At 41.4% G+C, this 25,248-nt stretch overlaps 1 protein-coding gene across 1 annotated transcript in view; it reads right to left on the bottom strand.

The window, feature by feature from the left end:
- Positions 1-25,248, bottom strand: part of thsd7ab (thrombospondin, type I, domain containing 7Ab) — a 201,257-nt gene that overhangs the window by 5,118 nt on the left and 170,891 nt on the right. The window contains exons 24-28 of the mRNA XM_084944211.1: positions 13,252-13,425; positions 9,586-9,684; positions 7,865-7,947; positions 4,934-5,147; positions 1,650-1,737 (exon numbers count right to left, since the gene is read on the bottom strand). Of these exons, the coding sequence (XP_084800337.1) occupies positions 1,650-1,737; positions 4,934-5,147; positions 7,865-7,947; positions 9,586-9,684; positions 13,252-13,425 (658 nt within the window). The remainder of the gene's footprint in view (positions 1-1,649; positions 1,738-4,933; positions 5,148-7,864; positions 7,948-9,585; positions 9,685-13,251; positions 13,426-25,248) is intronic.

The raw sequence follows: 25,248 nt of genomic DNA, 5'->3' as shown, positions 1-25,248 counted from the left end.
CTTTATTGTCTGGGTCAGATTTAAAATGAGTTCAGAAAAGCACAATACAGCCATATGAACATCCCAGTCTCATAAAAATAGCATTAATGCAGATGTTATTATTTATTTAAGCTGAGTAAAATGTTTTTCATGACTACTTTCAGTTTAGTTTTGTAACAATGGTGACTGTAACAATCGTGGCTTACGTTGCGTGAATGTAGCCGCTGTAACGTTTTTCTTCTTTATTGAAATCCTGATGTGAACAGTTGAGCTGAGTGTTTTTAATGTTGCCATCCTGGTGTTTTAAAACTCTATTTTTGACTTTCCAAAATAAGCATCGTATTGTATTCACTAAGACTTGAATCTGGAGCCTTAGAACAAAAAAAAGAGTGTTTTCCAAGGTCATATAAGAACAGAGCGAAAGGTTTTTCTCCCAAAAAGTTTCAGTTTGTCTCTTTGTACAATCAGAGTCGCCGCCTCCTGCTAGCTGTTAAAAAAGAACGCAGGCTTAAGGCACTTACACCATCACTTCACTCTTTTGACCTACAAGCTACGTCCGTCTACACCAAGTCTGTGGGTGGTAGCTGTACTTTTGAACTTTGGTCAGAGCTGACCTTTTCTCTGCAGTTTTTCAGTGTAAGCTGACTGCCTCCTGGCTCCTACTTTTTGTTGAGTGTACAGACACAGAAGTGGTTTCAAGTTCTTATTCAACCTCTTTACTCTTGAGCTGTCTTTTGGGATTCATGTTTAATATTTCCTCGCTATATGAGATTAGCTGGACCTGATAAGTATAAACGTCATCATTTAACAGGAAGTCATTATGTTGTTACAGATGTTACATTCTTTGTTACTAAAAAAGTGATGTCATATAGCGATAGTAAGCTTACTTTACAGCATACAACAGGGTAACCTGTCTTTAAACACCAATGTTTCATGGACTCTTTCTTGTCCTAAACAAATGGTTGACATCACGGGGGCTCTGTCATATATCTTTTAGAGAAACACTATGGTTTGCAATCAGCTGTAATTATAAATTGGCTTTGTGATGTGTGTAGATTTACTTGGAGTGCATGATTATAATTAAAATAAGGCAGTGGGTAGAGAAAAGGTCAGGGTGACTTAACATCAGTGTGTCTAAGAGCGCTAAAAGATCTCTACGAGAACTGAGAGAAACATATTCTGGGTGGTTTGCCCTCACCTGGACCAGCACCTTCACTGAGCCAGTCAGGCAGGACATGTGACAACTTGACAAAGGTCACAGGGAAAGCTCAGGGACTTGCAGGTACTTATACTGAAGGGTGTGTCGGGGTGGGGGTGAACCCTCCACATCCTCTTTAGCTGCTGCTGCTTTGAGCTAGGTCTTGGCAATCAGGGCAGGTATAAGTCATCTCGTGTGCATTTTGGCCCATCCACACTGCCGTCCCATTGGCATCAGACTCTTGGGCCTTAAGTGAGCGATGCACCTTAGCACAGTAGCTGCTGCTCTCACATGGGAAGGGCATGAAGCAAGCAAAATAAGTAAAGACAAAAAAAACCCAAAACCAAAAACAGGAATGATGTGAGGGAGGGGACGCTTGAACTCAGAGTGGGTGGGGGGTAAAAAATGTTAATAGTTTCATGAATGAGGATGAGGAGGATGATTATAGGGGAGATTAAACTCATCAACTCACCAAGCTAGGTATATCATAGACACTATGAATATGAGGAGCACAAAGGCTCCAGCTGCTACACCATACACCCACATCTTCAGCTTCCCATCTGTGGAGGAGGAAGCTCGTCAGTTTGTCTGTTTACACTTTGACATGGAACCAGAAGCCATTAAAAGGACTCTGTGAAGATTTCTGCAGTACTTTATAACAGTTAGGGACACACTGATCCAACTTTTTCCAGTTCCAATATGATAGAGAGACACTGGCTCAGAGTATCTGCCAAAACAGTATTGATCCTGTGACAAATTAATAAGCTATATTCCTCACTCTAAGGAAGAGACTTGGACTCATTCTTTTATGCGTAAGGAAATTTAATTAAATCTAATAGCCTAAATAAAATAATAATATATTTTTATTCATCATGCACTAGTCTCCCTTCAGCTCACTGTGAGAGTCATTACTGTATATTGCTGTGATTTACAGCTGCACCAGCTTCTGCTTTCCAGCTCTGATGTGAGTGCATCACCTCTCATACAAACACGAGCATCCTGAGTGGAGTAAAGCTGACAACTACTACTTCTTTTTGCTGTTTCCTTTAGAGGTCTCCACAGCGGATCATCTGTCTCCATCTCGCCCTCTCCTTCGCATCCTTTTCTGTCACAGCAGCCCTGCGTCTCCTCTCTCACTACATCCATGAATCTTCTCTATGTTCTTCCTTTTCTCCTCCTGCCTGGCAGCTCTATCTTCAAAATCTTTTGTCCAGTATATCAACTATCCCTCCTCTGCACATGTCCAAACCATCTCAGCCTTTCCTCCTTAACAAGTGAAATAATAATAATCTACTTTACCACACTGTGTTAGATTATTGTATTAATAATAAAAGGCTGCCAATGAGAAGGTAATACAGAAAGCACTGTCGATGTTGGAGCTTTTCAGTCGTGTCAAATAACTCAACCACAGTTTGAGGTGAAATATGTCTAAACTGGTGATGCTTTGCTGTTACTGTTGTAGCTCTCCTGCTAACAGCTGCTGATGTGTGGTGTAGTAATCGCAGACAAACATAGAATTATTGAACAGACTGACCCACTGTCAACAATACCTGATCCTGCTTTTTGAATTAGGATTGGACTGATATAACATCCGATTCAAGTATTGGATCAGTGCATCCCTCTAATATCAATAAATAAATAAATCACATAGCTTGTGGTTTACAGTGTAATATCCTGAGAGTCAGGTACTTAACTGGGGGCACAGTGGAAAAAAACAAGGCAAAAAATACCGGGAATGAGAAACCAGCGGAGCATGTTGTTATCCATAAATGGTGCTCTGTGTATTTTCTCAGGGTGCAGCAGCTTTTGTCAGATGGGCAGCGAAGAGCCAGAGCCTGACGGTTAAATGGGCCAGGGGCTGATTTCACACAAGTGATCTGTGATCATTGCTTACAGACTGCAAAGTGTACTAGTGTCCATTTCCCAAACTACTGTCACTCGCAGTCATGTAAACATGTTGTTTCTTATTTTTTTTATAATTAGTAGAATGTGTCAGAAATAATGGAGTGGTAATTTACTAACTCTGTACGGGGTAGAAATGGACTCAAATAGACTGAAATATTAAATGAAATCTTAATTTTTCCTTTATAGAGACCATGTCTCAAACAGAGCTGGAGCCAAAATTAATCTCAGCACTGTAAGAAAATATTTTTAGCCAGTTTAGTCATTTCATTTAGAATAATAGATATTTTGTCAGATTACGTTTTGTTAAAACTTAAAGAACCCCAGTCGTTTTCTTTCCAAGCTCCTTAGACGAGCACAACTCTGACGTCAGACCAGAAAACTGAAGTTGGCACACACAGGACAAATCAGTGACGCAGTGGGGCATTATAACTGTCAAACACGTACCCATCATCTTTTTTTCTTTTTCCAGCTTACAGTTGTGTTTATGCAATGTCATTAGTACCCTGTAAGTACTCTGTGTGTACTCAGTAAGTATGCGGCACTTGCAAAAAATATTGAAGTGTCGATTTCTCAAACATGCCCAATTGCTTTTCTCTTGTTCCCAAAGTTGACCCGATCACAGTGCAAATCACAAGCTATATAATCTAGTTGCATCTTTATTTATATCTTACTGTAGTGAAGTATAACAGCAAGCATTGTATTGCAAAACAAGCAAGCATATGGAAGATAAACAATGCAAAGGTTACTGTAAGTGATGGTTTGTGGATGTGGAAGTGTTTGCTCCTGAGACACTTTAACTCAATCTGTTCTGTGCTCTTGCATGCATCATCAGTCACAACGCTCCGTGCAGACGCCACTCTCAAACGTTAATGTAGCGGAAGTCAAGAGCAGGTAGGAAAGCTTCATCAGTGCATCCAAAAGGACTCGTGTGATATTACATATGTTGGTTTTATTTCATACAGAGCTGCAAGTACAAGCTAACATTAATTCAGCACTGTCAACACTAAATCCGGCCCAAACATACTGAAAGTAAAGCATGTCCTGCTGTTGTCATGTGAAAACCTCTCAGCTTTATGTCTTAACTTCACTTCAAGGATTATGTGGAGCTCTGTAGGTTGGAAAAAGTCAGACGCTGGACTCGGAAATCTTTTCCCTTCAGCCACACTAACAGAAACTTGAAATGGGGGAGTTTTTATTATTCTCTGCGCATTCTTTACTTTACAGATACATGTCTACCATCACTGTAAGCAAAGGCTTGCTTTGGAAAGGATGCAATAGTTGTGCCTACATTCACTTTTATATAGAAAGAAAAGCTTGTAAAGCAGCACTTTAAGTAGTTCCCCAACACATGGCATTTTAAAGATTAAATGGGGGGCTGTTATGGTTTTTCTTATTTTCTGTCATATCACTGCATGTCAAAGATGGGGGGAGTTTTCATTATTAAAAGCAGCTCTGGCTGTGAGCACAGCAGCCTCATACATCTGCTGTTTGTGAGAAGCCGTCAATCAGAGGAAAACTGGCTGAAAGTGCAGGTGGCCTAAAAACAGGAACCAAAAAGGTTGTTTTAAGACGGCGGATGAACTGAGGGGCTAGACAGAGGCCATGTATAAGATAGATACGGATTATTTTGACCTGTGAAACATACAAAATTACTCTAGTAGAGTCCAAGAAATACAGTATAGAGGTGCAAATGAGCATTGGAGATGCCTTTTAAAGGTTTTCACTTGACAGCAGCAAAACAATTGTATTCTCCTTGCATTTGTGATGTTTGTTAACACTGACGATAACCTGTAGTTTGGTAAACAGTGATATGAATCTGCATAAGGTGTGATCAGTGTGTGATGGTCTGACCTGGTCCATAGGGCTGCAGGTACCAAGTTCGCCCGTTGCGTCCAGGCTGGATGGTGGTGGGCAGTGTGGGGTTAATGGCACGACTGGTCTTCACATCCCCTTTCTTGTCCCCTGCTGTGGGGATCTCCAGGATGGGGATGGGGGCACACTGGTCCAGTTGCCCAGTGGATGACAGCACTTCTGTGAAGCCTTCCTCGCACATGCAAATACCAGCCTGCAGGGGGCAGCGCAGATTCATATATGATTTAAGCTGGAGTGACCGTACAGTGCTTGGAGGGATGTTAAACAAGCTAACCTCAACGTGAATTAATTCATGAGGAGTGTTCAGAAGAGTCCTGGCTGGTATGGCAGCATGGCCAACCTGTTACTGTTTGAAGACAGGTTTAACTGCTGCACTGAGGCCACCACGTGTTGACATTTCTCATTCATTTACAGTCAATCAAGATAAAAGCACAAGCTTCCAGACAAATCGAACCATTTCAGAGCTGTTTGTGACCTGCTGTAGCCTCATTCCCATATACCGTATTTTCTGCTAATGCCTGTTTCCAATTCAGCAGGAACAATAATAGTCTGTGCTGCAGATGGAGGGCCATTTAAGCAATGCTTTGCACCCAGAGTCACCTGCTGTATGTTCACCGAAACACTTACAGTCACAAGTATGACCCCAGGTTGGGCATTAACCCCTTAAATCCAAGTGTATCATATTTGATGCATTACTTTTTGAGAGCTTCTACATCATCAGTGCTAATCCCCCTCCCCTGAAAAAACTCAATAAATTGCACAATTCATTTTTAAGCAATAATTTAAAAAAAGCCAGATGTAGCAAATATGACAACAATTAAGAATCTCATATGCAAATTAATATTTAATTCAAAATGTCAGAAGGTTCAATAAACACTATTTTAATGCCTTGCTCAAAGGCATTTTAAATGTGGTAAATAGCGAGGGCTCCTAACTGATTTCTCCAGCTGTCACCAACTTATTAACAAGATTTAAACTTGTACTGTGGATGTGGATGATTCGCCAACTAGACAATTAAATGTTGCTGCCCTCACTTGTCAGCAACAGAAATACTACTCTGTTAATCTACTGTAATTATTCATGTTTTTTATTAATGCACACAAAGTAGAGAAAGAGAAAACCTGCAGAGCTCTATAGCATTATAATGTCAAAAATGAGCATTTGTATATGAGCTGTGCTGACTAAACTGGCAATGCATAGATGCATTATGCATAGACGTGTGGAAAGAAAGAAGGCTGCTGTCGTCACTGCTAATGTTAGGTTACGTTGCCAGGTGTAGCTAACGTCATGCATGTGCAGTGTTATGCACAGTGGCATTTGAAATAAGCTGTGATTAATTCCTCTTAAATATACATGTGATTTGTGTACAGACAAAGTTTAACTGCCATTAGATTTTGCTTAAACTGGACTGTTTTCTGATATTTATGGTGTCAAACTGGGTAACGCTTGACTATGTTTGACCCTCAAAGTCCAGTTTATTTGACTGGTGTAACTAATAATGGATTGCATTTATATAGCGCTTTTCTAGGCACCCAAAGCGCTTTACAATTCCATTATTCATTCACTCTCACATTCACACACTGGTGCAGGCAAACCGCAGTTGTAGCCACAGCTGCCCTGGGGCAGACAGAAGCGAGGCTGCCACGTCGTGCCATCGGCCCCTCTGGCCAACAGGCGGTAGGGTAAAGTGTCTTGCCCAAGGACACAACGACCAGGACAGAGAGAGCTGGGGATCGAACCGGAAACCTGTAACCGAGCTTCAACCCCCTGAACCACGGTCGCCCCCGTAACTGGTGTGTACGGTACTGTAGCCTGGCCAGTGAGGTCAGACACTTGCACACCTAGTGCGGTCAGCCAAGTGTGTAAGTCCGATGATTTCTCAACAACTGCTGGCTCTGTGAAATTTGCCTTAAGTAATAATGTATGTGAGAGGACAGTTTCTCACCAATTCCAGAGCAGCTCCAGTGTGGCCACATAAAAATCACAAAGTTCGAGATGCTTAGACAGACTGAAGTGTACGCAGGGCTCGGATCGTTAAGCGCAGTGTGAGCGCAGGCCAGCAGGAAAGTGGGGACGGGGTGCAATGCAACCAAGCCTAGTGTGAACACAGTCTTTCACTTGGCTAGTCAGATATTTTGTCGAGGTGTAATTTCATCGTCGTCTTGGACGCTGCAGTTTGTGACACCACTGAACTGCCTTCTCCACACACAGAGGTGTTTTTGGTGTTTAGTATGCCCTCACTCATATTAACAGGGTTACAAAAATATAAGAAACACCCATCAGTGTTATGTAATCCAATCCCACAGCACAACAAACCTTCAGAGTGGCCATAAACACCTGTCTGCAAAACTGGACATTACTACCACGATGAAGAGAGGATTTACTGTACGACTGTTGTCTTACACTGCATTAGGTTTTAGCTGAGTGTACCTAATAAACTGTGTGAGTGCAGTTTTTTTCATCCTCGTATGGGGATTGAATGGGTGACCTCAGAAGTCCTGACCCTGCTTCTCATCCGATCGTTTTGACCCGATTATTCAGCGGTTACGTAAGGCGGCTGGCTGTACGAGCTACTACAGCTGGTAACCTGCCTTCATTGCTAGGTCAAGAGTTGTTTTCTAAAAGCTATTCAAGCCTGGAAAATAGATCACTCTGTGATTTGCCAGTGTCTGTGAGACAAAAACTTATTTACATGATTTTGATGAAGTGCAGTTGAATGACACTGTGGAGCAATGGGTTTTACATCTTCCTGCTGCTATCATTTTATTCCCTGCTGCATTCAAATTCAATTCAGTGTGTCACAGTGTTTGCACAGACTACCATTCATCCAGGAAAGCTGTGCTTTAGGGTTTAGGAAAATTGCTCTTTTATTTTTGAGTTTATTGTGATATAAGGACAAAATCCACTCACCTCGCTGCAGAAAGACTTTGGCATGAGGCAGGGCGGGTCACAGGAGCTGTTGTCCTCTGGAGGGTTCATTGGAGGACAACCTCCTGTGAAAGAGACAACAACATGAGATTGAGTACATTTTAATACGATCACACGAGCATAATCGGTTCGTCTCCACGTTTAAAACGTAACACTTGGGGTTATTTCACAGCATGTACTTTCATCTGCAATAATAACTCAGTAAATCCAATGTTTCCAGTTTTATTTTAAAAACAATTTTATGTGATGATGTGTTAAACGGAGATGAAAAGCTGTACCGGCTTGCCATCGCCCACCACCCTAGATCAATATAGAAATAAGCGCCTAGCTTTTTTTTCTTCAGTTATATTTCTGACATTTTGTGTAAATTTTACCTCCTACATAAAATTGCCACCAATGGTTTAGGCTTACAGTTGAGCTTAAGAGCGGCTGCAACCTCCAGTTTCTCACTTTGAAGAAAAATTCAGCTGCTCTATTTATTATTCACACTACTGTAGGACAGTGTTTTCTGATCTCTTCTAGCTCGAGACCCCTTTAAAGAAGACTAAAGCGTACTTGCAAGTCCTTGACAACAGTTTGATTTCTTAAGCTCAAACATAATGTAATTTTAATGGTTTTTTTTTTTTTTTTCATTTTATTTATAGATGTGAAGTTAAAACAATTCTAATCAGTTGTGTTATTTAATAAGAACACATCCAGGAAGTTATAATCAAAAAATGTAAATATAACAACATGGGCATTGAGAAGTTGCAGTTAGTTTTTTTTTTTTTTTTTTACATTTTATGGGATAAAAAACAACACTTGATAATAAAATCATCAGAACAAATAATGATAAATATGATCATTAGTTGCAGAGACTCCAAAAAGTCAAATGGTGAAAAAATATGACAAAAAAAGAGAAGCAATTGAACCTTCAGCAACTCTGCTGCAGACCTCCAGACTCAAAATAGAGCAATTATGCTTTTCCCCCACTCCATCCATATTTTTATTTTATACTAGAACATTTTTTTTTTACATGACTGTCTGTATAATGGTCATAATAATGCTTATTTCTCCCATACTGCTTCAAAGAGCTTCAAAGCCATCTACTTGTCACTGCTACGCTGATGATACACAGATGTGCTTCTCTGTTGAGACTAACAACCTCAGCAGCCTCATCTACCTCAGTGAACGATTTGAAGCTTGTACTTATTCAAAACATACTAATATTTACTAATGTTTCAAAATTCCTCAATCTCAGTCCTAGCATAACTGAGCTTGTTGAATGAGGTCAATCATGTGATCGGTCTGCTCATCAGAAATGTCAAATCTTCTGCTAAAACAAAACAAACCTTTGTATTATTTTGGCCATTTGAATTTTGCATTCGCTCTTTTTTTTTCTTTGATCTTAAGCAAAAATCAAACCTTTAATGTTCTCATTTAATCCAAAGGTGAGCACACTTTTGAGGTTGCAACTCCTAAACAGTCCTCCTAAGCCCACCAGGTCAGCTAAATCTGTGCAGTTTGTTATTTTCTTTTTACTTTTTTAAGTTATTATTTCTAAAACAAGCTGTTTTCGCTCCTCTCCCTCAGTCAGCTTTCTTCTGATTGTCTGCCCCCTTTAAAAAATGGGGTTCAGTGGGAGTCATTGCTGCTGCGCTCACAGCCAGCAGAAGCAACTGTGTGAAACAAATGTTTGGAGCAGCTTTTTTGGAGTTCCTTACCAGTGACATTGAGTCCATCTGAGCGCTGACACCAGATCAAAGGCCGGGTGGAATTTGGGCCAATGCTGCTGAACCATTTGTACTCGAAACATTCACCTCCTGAAAGCAAAACACAAAAACAGTCAACAACTGTGAAGGCTGTACTGAGTCAGGCAGTGGTGACCATTAATCATATGAGAGACACCAGATTAATAAAGCAGCTGCTAAGTTGGTTGTATAATAGGCTGCTGACACATAATATGACCGTGTCGTCTCAAAAGGGTCCAGTTCAATGTTTTAATCTTCAGTAAGAGCTTTTGCTTAATGACTTTTTATCAGTGCTATTATGACTTTATCAATATCTCCATCAGTGCAGTAAATGACTGTATTTCCCTGCGGAGTCCTGTGTAACCAATCATCAGTCCAGCCAATTCAGCCGGAGTAAATGAACAATTTAACCTTGAACAAAAGACAGAGCTATTCTCCACAGACGTGGGTACAGTATCGCTGCTCCCGTCAGTGGTACGCCTCTATCTGCCGCCGTACGGGATGAATCCTCTGCGGCTGAGACGACTTCACCTTTTATGTACTTTACTCTTCTCATTTCTCTCTTTCTTCCTTGCTCCACTAGAGCTGAAGTCGTTTTTCAAACGTGTTAAGTTATCATTGAATCACTGACTTCGGCTGGCACTTCCCACCATCTTTTATGAGCAGACTGGAGTTGTACTACCACAGAAACATTTCTCAGGAGAAGCGCAGAAGTTTTTTTGCCATCCTTTTTTTTCTCCTTTTTTTCTGGAGGCAGAAATAATGTCAGTAGTAGTCCCAGATATGAGAATATCTGTAAGAACTGAGAAAGGCGATGGATGATTTTCAGCCATATTAACTGAAAAGAAGAGTAATTATATTCAAGCTTTTTAAACTGACTGCATTTTCAATCACTTTCATATCAAACTGTGCCAATTGCACACATTCACTCTACAGTAGCTGCTAAGCCGCTAAGCGAGGTGCTGTCTGTACCTGGCAAAATCACGGCACCATGGTCACTAATAAGAGGGGAAGTTAATGTCATTCAGGTTTGCTGGGGCGTGCTTTCGGCTGCTCCCTTAATTCCCACCAGGTCACTAAAGCAGATAGATCCACATATTTGATTTGGCACAGATTTACACCCTCCCACTTATTCAGGGTTGGGGACATCACTTGGAGTACCTTCTTGCGACATCCTGAAACTGGGTTTGTGGTCTCCTCCCACTCTTGAATCAGGCTCTTTGGTGTGCAGTGCAAATGTCTTAACCACAAAACCATCTTTCAAGCTTGCTGGTTGTGGGCCGTATAAAATCTAGTAACACTTTTAAACCACCATTCATTTTTAATAAATGGATTTTCGTGTTCATAGAGCTTTTTTTTTTTTTACTTCTAATAATGAAATGATAGGCTCCAGCACACCTCTGCTACCCTGAATTGGACAAGCAGAACAAAAAAAAAAATGGATGAATATTTTACACCGGTTATTGCTAATGGTAGAATTTGTTACTTTGTTTTATCTTTAGTGATATAATTATACCTTTGCAAATAACACATTTTATAATGAGATAACATTTAGGTGTGCAGGATTAACTTTGGCACGTGTGAGGATATTTGAACCCAAATGTTCCCTTAATGGACCTGAGCAGTTTTTGATGTACAAACTGAACCAATCAGCTGGTGGTGATAGAGCACTATAGCACTCAAATAAAGTCTAATGTGTCTAAAAATGCTCGTAGGTGTCTTAAACCCATTATGTACTCTATTTACTTACTGAGATTTTAAACTTGTCCAAAGTTAAATTTGTAATGAGGACTTTGTGGGATTTAACAAACATAAAAAATGTTTATGTTTGGATGATTAAGCAGAAAAATGTTGCAAATATGGATGTTTCTGCAAATAAGCTGCAATGGCCACAAAATCCCTTATACACGTGTTCAATCAGGCAGCAAAAAACAAATCTATATCACCACAGTGTGCACAGTGAGCACCCAACATTATTGTTGCCTATTTATCCATCCATAACCGCTTATCCAGCTAGGATCACGGTGAGCCTGAGTCTATCCCTGCGACTTTGTAAGAAGGTTGCACTCTGGACAGGTTGCTGGTCCATCATGGATACTTTCTATCTCTGGTACACTAAGAATACCGGAGATATAAAGCCAGGCATTGGCATTGCAGCCAATTTAGAATCACCTATTAAACTAACATGCCCAAAATGAACAAATGATCTCTTTATTGCAAAATTTTACCAGCTTAGTGAGATGATGAATTCTTGAGCTACAGCCAAAAGTGAATTTTGCGAGATGAGAATGACCTTTGATGAGTGATCAATAAATCTACTGAAGAAAATCCTTCTAATAGTTTTGCACATAATGAACGTGTCGATGAGTCTCACATGTTTCTGATTTCCTGGAGAATAAATGGTATTCCAACTCTGATTTTTACCTTGTTATAAATTCAGATTCAAGTTGCAAATTTCAAATTTAAATGCCTACAAATGGAGGGACTAGTGTTTCATTAAGGTTTTGCTTTTATGTCTCTGGAGCTGCTGCAGTGAGCAGCTTTGTTATTTTTGTTCTTCAAATTATTGTGATTATTGCATTGAAGTAAAAGTGCTGGTCATTCTGTCATTCTGCGTATACTGGAGACACAAAGCACAGTAAGAATCACTATACTGTAAAACAGAACGACTTTAACAGCAGAACAACAGTGTTGTTTTTGTTTTTCTCAAGCCTGGAGCCTCACATCAAACCTTCCCGTCCCTCCATCCCCAGCCGCTCTTTCTCCATCACTGCCTTCTCCTTCCCTGCCTCCACTCTCTCATCCTCCTCCGCCTCCACTAGTCTTGGCTGGGCCACTCCTCCCCCCGTGCCTTGAGTGAAGCTGTGAAACCAGGTCATGCTAGCGAAGACTGCTGTGGGCTGTGTACAGTAACGAGGGAGGTAAGGGGGAATTACAGTACACTGTGTGTTGAGTTTTGTCGTAGTGATTCACAATGCTGCATCTAATGGGTGATTAATGCAGCAGAGGGACTCGCAGAGATCACTACTGTAAACGAGCATCTGGGTTTCAAACGTTTGAAAATCTGACTTGAGAAATCCCATCTGGGAGAGCACCAATTGACTCGGCATAACGGGAAAGACAAACAATAGCAGTTAGTGTCTTTTTCTTCTCGATTGTGTATCGGGCATGATAGCGAAGCAGCCCACTGGTTAGCACTGATGCCTCCCAGGGAGGAAAATCTATGTGACTCCTGTGTCAGATCTGTCTTCCCCACAATGTCAGCATGTTGTTGTTCAGTAGGTTTCTTTCCTCTGACAGTCCAAATGCAGAGAGATAGAAGCCTAAACAGCCTGCGGGTATGACTCTGAAAATAAGTGTCTTTTTGCGTTAACCCTCTGATGCACTGACGTGCTCTCCACTCCGCCTTCAACCTATCACACCCCGAGACTGACTTCAGTTTACCCTCACCGTAAATATTACGAATATGCGGATAAATAGAAGGAATAAATGCGTCAAAGTTTGGAGCTGCTGGGCTGCAGCAAGCTAATTTGTATTCATAGAAAGTTCACTGTTCAAATAGACTTTGCTTCTGTTAATTTGTCAAACTTTCTGGCCAGGAGAGGTTGAAGCCGTCATGTTTTTCAAAGTGTTCTCCACCTGTGCAGGGCTGAGACTCCCACTCCTGGTCAGGACAGAGCTGCAGGTTTTCAGGCTCCTGGGCCAGCACAGCTCGTGAGCGGACCTGAACCGAGGCAAAGTCGACGCCGGCCTCTTTGGCGCATATGTTGACGCACGAGCTCCAGTCTGACCACTCCATCAGGTAGCATTCACCTGCAGCAAAGAACAGACAACACGTGTCGCTTTCCTGTGACTGCTTCACTTTAAAAGGAATTCACCTTAGACTCCATTTAATTAACAGATTATTAAAACAAGCAATGATTCATCAAAAATAAAAATAATTCCCACTTCCCTTAAAAAACAATTAACTTGTACTGCTTATGTTTTTATTCTCTGATGTACATTTCTGGCACATTTTAGAGTTAGAAAACTACCTAAACACACAGAGTAATATCATCATTACATCATTCTTCATCTGTGAAAATAAATTCAGATTAACAGATAAAAATCTGAATTACAAGGTTACATTTATTTACTGCTGACCAGTCAAGTGGTAATTTGCATCCATGGCATTTTAGGCTATGTAATAAATAAAGTGAAGACTCTGGAGAACGACCTGGGGCTACCTTTACCATCTCAGTGTCTAACCAAATGTAAATGATGTCACAGTTTATGACATCATTTGTTTTGGTAAAAAAGTGTTTTTTTTGTGCTTTTATGATAAATTGAACTTTTCGCGACTACAAGAGGCGCCCCCTGCTGGTCATTAAAGGTAATGCTGGTTTAAGGGCCTCACTGGATGCACTTCTTTGATCTGGAAACCATCCCCATCCTTTATGCACAGTCCAAAAAATTAAACCAGTGCAGAGAAACTACTTCCATCTGGCAGCTCATCTCTGTTATGTGGATTTTTTTAAAGTAACTGCCAAATGACCTGTGCAGTATTGCAAGTTATGACCTTGAGCCAAATCTCGAATTGTTTTTTTCCTGTAAGGCCACGTGCAGGATCACATCCTCAGGCAGATGGCCCTTTTGGTATATTTTGAGTGAAGAGACTAAAAGGTTACCGTGTTTTTGCTATCTGGGCCTTCGACCTGCCTCAGGCTGAAGCGGACAGGATCAGTAATATCTCAAACTTCAGCTCCAGACTTCACTCCTCACTCCAGTGTTTTGTCTTTCATTAAATGTTTACTATTACTTTAGTTTTTATCTTAACTCTCTTATTGAACCTCAACTCATTTTGACTGTAAAAGCTATAGAAAAATATCTGCATTGCAGCTTAAGTGTGGGTGTCTGCAGCAGAAATCTGATCTTTCTCTTTGGCAGCACAGAAGTGACGCTTTACCTGTTTATCTCTGGATGATCTGGGTGAGATGTGTGCTGCAGAGATGCATATAGAATATGTATGTATATTTAAATATATCATATGGCAGTCAAGATGCTTTGAAGAGTTTAGTGAGAAGGAAGGCGCGAGTTTGAGATGCAGGGTGGCTTGGTTTTGATCATAGTTGACAACTGCAGCTTATCAAACAGTGGGGGGAAACGGAATGTGGGTCAAAGGTTGCAGTGCATGAAAGTGTGTGTATTTGTGACTGTGGAGATGCAACCTGCTTAGATTCCCATGCCAGTCTGGGTCTTGCACAAGCAACTCCTTGAATTTCCTCCCAAATCACACTACAGTACCTCCATGAACAGAAAACAGGCTGTGCTTTTGATTGCTGTTTGATACTTCAGTGCTCCTGCAGTTTGGCAAAAGAGGCTGGACTGACTTGTTATCTAGGGCACCGTTTCTCAGTGTTTTCCATCTCAGGGACCAGCAGCCATCTGATGAGCGCTTTTTTCCCCTCCCCAAACGGAAAAAAAATCCCACTAGCGAGAAACACACACCACACTTAGAGCATAAAATTAATTCAAACGGAGATACTTTAAAATTAGTCGTGGGTTGAAACAAGGGCTGCATGTTTCTTCCACTGTATTGTAGAGATATTGAATGATGAATGATCAATGATGAGCCAAAATAGACACACAGCACTTTGGAAATGAACTCCACATTTGTATTTTGTCTCTTGGCAGACATGAGGAACAATAATCCCCCCTTCAGGGACTGCTGACACTGAAAATAACAGATTTATGTTTAAGCTGCACCATGTGAGAATACACTCCTGTTATCTGGCTCAATCGTAAATTGGGGCTTCGGTTTCTCATCTCTTCTTATTGAAATGTTGTAGATTTGCCCTATTTAGCCAAAAGAAATGCTCCTGTTCACTTCTGCGTGCAGCACAATATGAAGACTGCAGCTTCACAAAATGAAGAGCACTGCTGTGGACGTGGGAGGGACAGTAAACTGTTGAAACTGCAGACCTGATGGACAGATGGAGTCCAGCAGCTGCTGGGCAGAGCACACCTGTCTGCTAGGCTCCACGTTGCAAAGCTACATCAAACCCAGCATCTGACAAGCCTCCATCACCAAACCTGAAAACAACTCATCAGACCCAAGCTTTTGAAGTGATAATCCCATCTGTGAGATTTTTTTTCTTACAGTGAGAGGTGACATCTTTGGCCCTAAGCTGACATTCTGCTGTTTTTGCGCTGCGGTGCCAAGACATCAGCTGTCAGTCAAAGAGTGGTCAACAGGCTCCTGTGAAGGCTTTTCTCCTCAGAGGTCAAAATATCCAGCAACACGCGCTTTATATAGAACGGTTTTATTGCTCGAAAAATATGTTTCAGCTCGTAACCTTCACAAAAATATTACAGAAAACTATTTAAAAAGGTAGAAAAACTATAAGAAACCCGCCCCCTTTTTTTAAATTTTATTGGTATACAGAATTTTTTTTTAACTGTAATGACAGACATAACTGTTTGAAGATGTAGAGACAGATTTGGTTACATCTCAATCCTCATGCTCAAATTAGAAACAATAACCATGTGACTAGAAAGGATTAGCATTTCATCTGAGTTGGTGTTTTTTTTCCTTTTGTGCCTCCTCATCTCCTCCGTCCTCCTGCCCTGACCTGGAAATCTATCTCAGTCTCAGTGAGAAGACTGAGGAGACAGGGGGGCTTGCTGGAGGAGCTATAACCAGGTGTTTTTTTTCTTTTGTTGCTGTGCTTTCACCTGTGACGCATGAAACAGAAGTGCCACAAAACTGAAATGTGCAAATCACGTCAAGGGGAGTTCCTCGTTTATTTAAGATGTTGAGCGATGTGATCAAACTTTCTAACCTTCACTTCTTTGTGTCAATGTAATAAATAGTAGCACTAAATTTAAGTTTTCGTGACATTGCTATGCTGGTGTGGCTGCTGACATCGTAAATTACAGCAGAAGCACAAAAGGCAGCCGAAGCAGCCGGCTCACACATTACATTTACTTGCTGTTGCTTTAAAATGCAAAGAGAGAAACGGAGGATGTACAAATAGGTATACTCGAAATATTACACTTTTATTTATGGTGCAATAAATAAGCACAGCTTGTGCCCTGCAGTGTGTGAGCTGTTGATTTCCCCCCCTATTGTTTTCAACCCAGCACCTTCGCTTTGTTGTTGTGGTTTTGTCTGCATTTTTCTAGTTTCTGTAGTAGAAAAAAATACCTCTTCAGACTTTTATTTAGTTCTTGCACCTTGGAAGTAAGTGAAGTTTTGCCAGAAACTATTTGTCTGTTGTCTTATACTTTGTTTTGATGACTCCTTTTGTAGACAAATGGTTACTGCTGCTTATGTTAAATACCCACTTCTATTTACTTCCAGGAAAAGTGCTTCTAGTGCAGCAGGAAAGGACCCACCACTGGTGAGGCCTGGGATACCCAATCTTGGCTTTTAAAACAACACTCTGCAGAAGTGTTTATGAGCTGTATACACCCTAAAGCTGTGTTCTCAGACTGCTCGCAAGGCTATTAGGCGACCCATGTGTTTAGAATTTATCAGTTTATTTCCACACTGAAAAAAATAGATCACATATTTGTATTTTTTTCTAACAGATCACATATTTGGGACAAAGTTTTGTTTCCTAACATAGCAAAATGTGTACGAGACTGGATTTATTGCTGATTAATAATGTAACCATTAACACCAACACACCTAAATGTTAATAAAGGTTGACCTCTATTAAGAGACATGGGCAACTTTTCCCTTTTATGGATAGTTTATTGTGACAAGTGTGTCACATCAGCAAAGCTCCTAGTTTATGGGTATTTAAGCCCAAGTGATAAAATACTTTAAACATGCAGAGCGGTGTATAAGTTATAAAGGAGAGGGAAGGGAAAGCAAGCTACTCAACTTCAAAATACCCAGTGTGTCTTTTCTGTGCTCTATCAGAACAACTTTGCCACTGGACCTAATTTAAATCAAATTTAAAGTGATTTTAAATTAACCGGTACTGTACACATACAGTAAGAATAAACAAAATTCTCCCTCAGTTTTTGATTGCTGCTAAGCTCTACGACTTCTGCAGATATTTCATTTTAAAAGCCATCCAAGAGAGGAAATGGCAGACCGTGCCCTTTCAACAGCTGGGAAACATTTATGAGAACATCTGTCCAAAAAGTACTAAAGTTCATTGACAGTCACAGTGAACAAAAAAGGGCAAAATGCATCAGACTATAAATACTTAATCAGTGTTTTATGATATAAATAAAAGTGTCAGCGTGATAGGGCATGGCTGTATTGTAGTGTTACAAGGAAACCTTTAAAAGCTGAGCTCTACATTAGCAGCAACAATCATCAACCATTTATTAAAATGATCAAATCAACAGGAAAATATACTAAATATACATTCACTGGCCACTTTGTTAGGTACACCTGTTCAGCTGCTCATTAACACAAATGTTTAATCTACTAGTCACATGGCAGAAGCTCAGTGCATTTGGGCTTGTAGATGTGGCTAAGACGACCTGCTGAAGTTAAAACTGAACATCAATTTGAACTTCATTTAAGTGACTTTGAATGTGGTATGGTGTGTGAGAAACTGTTGATCTGCTGGGGTATTGCTGCACAACCACTGGAAAATGGTCTGAAAAAGAAACTAACTAGCGAGCTTCAGTTCTCTGGGTGTGAATGGCTTGTTCACATCAGGGGTAAAGACCAGACTAAACACACAGAAGGGCAACAGTAACTCAAACACTTGTCAAAACCAAGGTATGAAGAAGAACATCTCTGAACAAACAACACGCCGAAGCTTGAAGCAGGTCAGCTACAGCAGCAGAGAGTTGTTGTTAACCATGTCCATCCCTTTATGAAGGATTATGTGCAGTGTTACAAAGGGCACTGTACTCTGCAGCAACTATGTGATGCTTGCTGAATATATGTCATAAAGAATTAAGGCAGCTCTAAAGGCAAAAAGGAGCAGAACCCAGGTCTCTCAAGGTGTACCCAGTGAAGTGGCCGGTAAGTGTATATTCCCAGTTCCTTCTTCAGCTAAAGGAAATAAAGCATTATAACTATGAAAAAACATTGTTTTGTCACTTTAATTAGGAAAACACCGCAGAAAAAGCAATTTTAATGACTATGCTATGGATTGTGACTTTAAAGCTGGGTGGGCTGAGTCTTTTTTTTTTTTAAAGGTGGTTAAATCACACCCCGACTGCTGGACTCTGTGCACTAACCAGACAGGAATAAAACATTCAAGGTCCTATGGTAATTATACAAAAACTTGCATCTGTGTATAGTTTAACATTTCACAGGTTTTGCTTTGTATGGCCATATATCACATAAATCACAACAGATGTCCAGCACAGCATAAAGACTGTGCAGAGACCTAATCAGTCACCGAAATTAAACAAGTCATCCTGTGCAGGTCGACTGTGGGCTGACACTGCCAGATTTGTGGGGTTGTTACTCGCTGGGGCTACCCATGCTGAAAATGCATGTGCACATGGCACACTAACGAGCGTAGTGTGTAAGCATCCTCCAAAGCTTCAGAGCCTCGGTCTTATTTTTGGTACACTTGGTCTCGCTCTGCTTGATAACTATTATGTTAGGTATGGCTGTCGCAATATCACATTTTCATTACATAATTATCATGGCCAAAAACATTTAACAATGACTATAAATACTGCTAAATCTTTGTCACAGTATCAGTCCAAATAAAGGCTTAACTCTCTTCCTATGCGGTGGTTACAACTTGCATATGAAGTGATAGTAAACACCAATACAACAGAGTGAACATACTTTAATTCACTATTACCAATAAAACCAGCATGGACAAATGCCACTGAATGATTGCACACCTAAAACAAAGCACAAACTGCAGTGACTTAAACAGACCATCCACGAGTCAAAGCGCACATAGTGCATTTTAACCAAAGACTGTATAGAAAAGATGGAACCACTGGTTTTTCTGCCCAAATGTTAACAATTTTGGCCTCTGCATTGTTGGTGTTTTGGAGTCAAAAGTAACCATGTTTGGATGAGGTGATGTTTTAAGTTATCAGCTGACAAGGAAGCAAGCTTGGTGACCTGCATCCAAAAAAATGTGTGTGTGTATGACACAGAGACAGCAATGCCTGCTCATTAGCACTACGTAACAACCTTAAAAGTACTTTAATGTCACCCCCCAACTTCTCTTCTTTGACGGGATGTACACACAGAATTCATTTTATGTGTTGCACCGATCAACCACTGCTGCTTGTTTCTGTGTTTGCCTATAAATCAAAGAGGTGACAGCCCTAACTTTAACTTTTAGGAGGGAGAGTTATAAAAATAATTCCCCTACATAGTTATAGGAAGGCTACAGAGGCCAAAAAACAATTCTTTTGCCAGGCTCTAAATATACTTTTATACACTGTAAAATTGGGCTCTTTAAAATGGAAGTCTATGAGCGCTGATTTGCTTTTGGCGCTATCCTAAAGTGGCCACTCCAGGAATTTATTTACACTCCTGATGTAAATACGAGAAAGAAAGAGGACTCTTGTAAACAGGAAAGTGAGTCTAACTATGGCCGTCCTGGCATCAGTCAATCAATCAATCAATCAATCTTTATTTCTAAAACACTTTTCATACAGAAATGTAGCACAAAGTGCTGTACATGGTTAAAAGCAGCCCACCCCACCCTCCAACTCACTCCCCACACTCTCATTAACATAAACGATCATGGATACATACATACATCCCCCCCCCCCCACCCACACACACACACACACACACACACACACACACACACACACACACACACACACACACACACACACACAGAGTAAAATTGGGCTGGGCACACATGAGCCAGGTGAGGAAACACTATCACAGGGAGCCGTCTGCACCGGGAGCTGGTCACAGACCGCAGCATCCAGGCTGGGCACACAGCAGGAGGGAGGCAAAGAAGCCCCCCCAGCCAGGCTGAGAAGACCCACAGAGCCCCAGCAGCCACGGTCGATCACAGCCCCGGTGCAGAGAGCCCCCTCCGAGGAAACACTGGAGATATGACCCAATAAGGATATATACAGGATAAAAAGATAAAATAAATAAGAATGGGATACAATATAAATATAAATAGAGTAAGAAGATAAATAATGAATAAGAATAAAATCAATAAATATTAGGTAAAACCTAAATTAATAATATAAATAGAATAACAGGATAGAATAAATAAGCATAAAATAAATAAACGTTAGGTGAAAGCTAAATTAAAAAGGTGGGTCTTGAGACTGTTCTTAAAAACATGTACGTTCTCTGCGGCCCTGAGCTCCTCCGGCAAGCTGTTCCACAGATGAGGACCATACCACTGAAAAGCTGCCTCTCCGTGAGTATGTGTCCTGACTTTAGGAACAATCAAAAGGCCAGTACCAGAGGACCTCAGGGTCCGCGAGGGCTCATATGGTAAAAGCAAATGTGAGCGATAAGAAGGCCCGAGATCATTAAGACATTTAAAAACCAACAAAAGAACTTTACAATCGATCCTGAAACACACGGGGAACCAATGCAGCGATTCTAAAACCGGTGTAATGTGGGCCCGCCCTCTGGTCTTCGTCAGCACACGGACTGCAGAGTTTTGTAAAAGTTGTAAAGGTGAAATATTCTTTTTGGGGAGACCAGAGAGCAGGGCATTACAGTAATCAATGCGACTGGTAATAAAAGCATGCATCAACATCTCCGTGTTGGCCCGAGAGAGAATAGGGCGGACTCTGGCTATATTTTTTAGATGATAAAATCCAATTTTGGTTACATGTTTGATATGTGGGATAAAACCAAGCTCAGAGTCAAAAATAACACCCAGGTTTTTCACTTGTAGCGAAGGACATAGTGAAAATGCCTGTAATTTAGACAAGAGTTTCTCTCTCTGAGCCTCAGGACCGATGATTAAAACTTCAGTCTTGTCCTGGTTAAGCTGTAAAAAGTTTTCTGCCATCCAAGATCTTATATCTAAAATACAGTTAAAAAGGGCATCCATTGGTCTGGTGTCATCAGGAGACACGGAGATGTACAGCTGCGTGTCATCAGCGTAACTGTGGAAGTTCACTCCATGCCTCCTGATGACACCGCCAAGAGGGAGCATATACAAATTAAAAAGCACAGGGCCTAAAACTGACCCTTGGGGCACACCACATGTCATTTTATGGATCTTAGAGGAGCATGTATCCATACTCACCATAAAAGTTCTGTCTGAGAGATAGGAAGTGAACCAGTTGTGTACAGCACCAGAGAGGCCCACCATGTGTTTCAGTCTGTTTAAAAGAATAGCGTGGTCTACTGTATCAAAGGCTGCGCTTAGATCCAGTAGCACCAGGACTGAGAGCTTTTGGGAGTCCCAGTTACATCTAAGATCATTTAGAACCTTTAGGAGAGCAGTCTCTGTGCTGTGGTTCACCCTAAATCCAGACTGGAATATCTCCAGGATCTGTCTATCATTCAAAAAGTCATTAATCTGAGTAAAAACAAGTTTTTCTAAAATTTTACTTAAAAATGGTAAGTTGGATACAGGTCTGTAGTTATTAAAATCATTACAATCCAAATTGCTCTTCTTCAGAAGGGGCCTCACCAACGCTGTTTTAAAGGCAGCAGGGAAGACACCCAACTGAAGAGAGCAATTCATCATGTATAAAAGCTCAGCTTCAAAAAATCCATAAAGTGTTTTAAAAAGTGAAGAGGGGATTGGATCTAAAAGACATGTGGTGGGTCTCACTGTGGAGAAAACTTTAAGGTTCACAGCATTAACCAGGACAAAGCAGTCCAGTGTCTCCTCAGGTACAATCGAGCCCTCAGATATGTTTAAAATCATATCGCGAGAAGTATCAGAGCTGATGGCACTGATTATTCCCCTGAAGTGGTCTGCAAACTGCTCACAGAGCGAGTCTGTGGGGGTTCTTTGGGAGCTGTTAAAATCAGGGTTAAATAAATAAAATGATCTATGGTGGATTATTTTTGTTATTACTGATTATTTTGGCGAAGTATGAATTTCTTGAATTCCTTAATGTATTATTGTACATTTTAAGTTGCTCGCAAAATATTTGATGGTTGATTGCGTTTTTATTTTTCCTCCATCTCCTTTCTGCTGCCCTGCAATTTCTTTTGAGTTTTTTGACTCCTTCGTTTCTCCAGGGTGATGCATGTTTTACGTTAATCTTTTTAGTGGTGAGTGGAGCAACGGAGTCAAGGCTTTTCTTCAGTTTGCTGTTAAAATGATTAAAAATAAAATCACAGGGTGCAGGTAAAATCACAGGGGGGCATTCGTCTAAAACCTTGGTAAAATTTGCAGCCACTTCAGAGGTTAGATAGCAAAAGTGGTAAAATGGTCAAATAAAATTTGTTTAGTGGTGAGTGTGTTGTTGGTTAAAGATGCAGTCCCACCACCTCTCTTACCACTTCTAATAGAAAAAGAGAAATTAAAATTTGGTGGGGAGGCCTCAGTGAGAACAACTGGTGCATCCAAACCCAGCCACGTTTCAGTTAAAAATAAACAGTCAAGTTTATTATCTAAAATTAAATCATTAATAATAAGAGACTTGTTCAACAGAGAGCGGACATTTAAAAGTGCCATACTGATCAAGACTGGTGGATTTTTGACAGTAGAGTTCAATGGATGTTGACATTTTTGAAGGGGCCGGAGGTTATTAATGTTTTTGGAGTTACTGGATTTATGATAATTCTGTTGCTCTCTGTTTGTGATTATGACGGGTATTGTGTTGACTGTGGGAGAGAGAGGTCCGAGTCCAGAGTTTTGTGTATTACTGTTAAAAGTGGAACAAATACAGGAGCTGGGACCAGGGGGACATCAGTCAGTGGCGGACAGATCAGCAGGTAATGTCGGTTTGGGGTAATGACAGGGCCGTGTGCGGGAGTGCTGTACGCCAAATGCCAAATTGACGGACAGCAAACGGCAGGCGTTGAGGTGGAGCCCGTCTGCCTCCTCTCCCAGAAGGCATCAAAATTGTTAATAAACACCGTGGGAGACACAGGCGGAGGAAAGCCAGGTGTTAAGGCTGAGCAGCCGGCTGAAACGGCCTATCCCTCTGCCGCAGGTGGGGGTGGGCCCGGAGATAAAAGCACTCACCTGCAACTGACCAAGGAGGCTGAAGAGTTGGAGGAAGTCCAGCTTCAGCAGCTCAGATTGCTGTTTGGGGATGTCATTGGTGCCGATGTGGATGATGAGCCGGTTGGCCTGTGGGTGGGACGCCAGGATGTTGGGAATTCTGTCCACTATGTCAACAACGGTGGCTCCCGGGAACGACAGCGTGAGCGCCCCCCTCATCCGCACGTTCCTAACGATGGAATCCCAGAGGACCAGCGTGGAGAGAGGAGGTGCCACCAGGGGCTGCTGGCCACCTGAGGCGCCCGAGCAGCGGTACAGGGGGTGTTAAAATGGAGATGCACCAGCCGGACCGCGTGAGTGACTCCCAGGTAGCTGCGCCGTGGGTCCTCTTCTCCGAGGAGCCGGGGTAAAGCACAGCTCTCCGCGGTGAGTTTGCACCACAGTGTCGGGCTGCCTGCTGCGGCTCCGGGGGCGTAGTGGTGGAGATGGCGCAGACCTCAGTGACACAGCTGGATGGCGAGGGCTAGCGGCCAGAGGAGGAAATTCCACAGGATCCAGGACATTGAATTTATTCTCCAGTACTACCGCACCGGAGGGGTGAGGGTGCGAGAGACGGATCCTCCTGGCCCCTCTGCAGCCACCGCGCGTCTCAACCACGGTCCATGGCGCTGGTTGGAGTGGAGTGGAGCTGACCAGAGCCTTGGGTCTGGCCCCTAGTTGAAACTAGGGCTGGGTATCGTCACTTTTTTATTAGAATCGATTCGATTCCGATTCACCAGGTCCTGAATTGATTCGATCCACGATTAGATTCAATTCGATTTGATTTGAATCTGGGAAATTTTGCCTCAGACAGTCAGAAATATTATAATTCAGATCAGTACATAAAAAGGAAGCTGACACTTTCCAGACTTTATCAAAGGTGTAAGCATCACAGCAGATGCCTTTGTGTCAAAGTAGTTGAAGATAAAACACAGAAAAACATGAAGGTGATTTTCCTGGCCTGGGATTTTATAAAAGTATTCTGCAGTACATCAAAAACGAAAGAATCAACTCATGAACATTACCTCTGAAGTTACAGCGGTTTTATTGGAGACACGGCTAAGCGTTTTGCATTTTGCATAATTTTAAAAAGTTTAAATTTGTTCAGAAGCCTATTGAACGGCAGAAATTGGGTTTTCTTTTTGGAAGTAAGTAAAAGGAAAAACATCGGCCAACAGTGCTGTAAATAACGGTAGTCTTGTGCGTAACAAGCAAGCGAATAATGCAGAATAATGCTGGGATAGATGGGATAGATAGACGGGAAACTGTTCTTGAAGTACACTGAGAAAGAGAGAGAGAGAAAGAGCTGTGCATGAAGTGTGATTTTATTGTGGTGGAAGCAAAACAGCAAAAGTAAGAGGGAGTCCATGACGATGTTTATGTGAAGCTTAGTTTGGATCTTCTTTTGCTGCTGGTTTGGTCAATATTGTTTGGAGAGAGATAAAACTAACAGCTTTAGAATCAGCGCAAAAAGGGCGTAAACACAAAGCGCGGACCCGCCGAAACATCAGAATCAGCGAGCTGTCGGCTTTCAGCCCCGACC

The sequence above is a fragment of the Perissodus microlepis genome, chromosome 11 (genome assembly GCF_051167445.1).
Source record: "Perissodus microlepis isolate ML-2025 ecotype Zambia chromosome 11, ASM5116744v1, whole genome shotgun sequence".
Taxonomy (NCBI): domain Eukaryota; kingdom Metazoa; phylum Chordata; class Actinopteri; order Cichliformes; family Cichlidae; genus Perissodus; species Perissodus microlepis.
The sequence above is the reverse complement of the archived record's forward strand: the minus strand, read 5'-3'. Positions and strand labels throughout refer to the sequence as shown.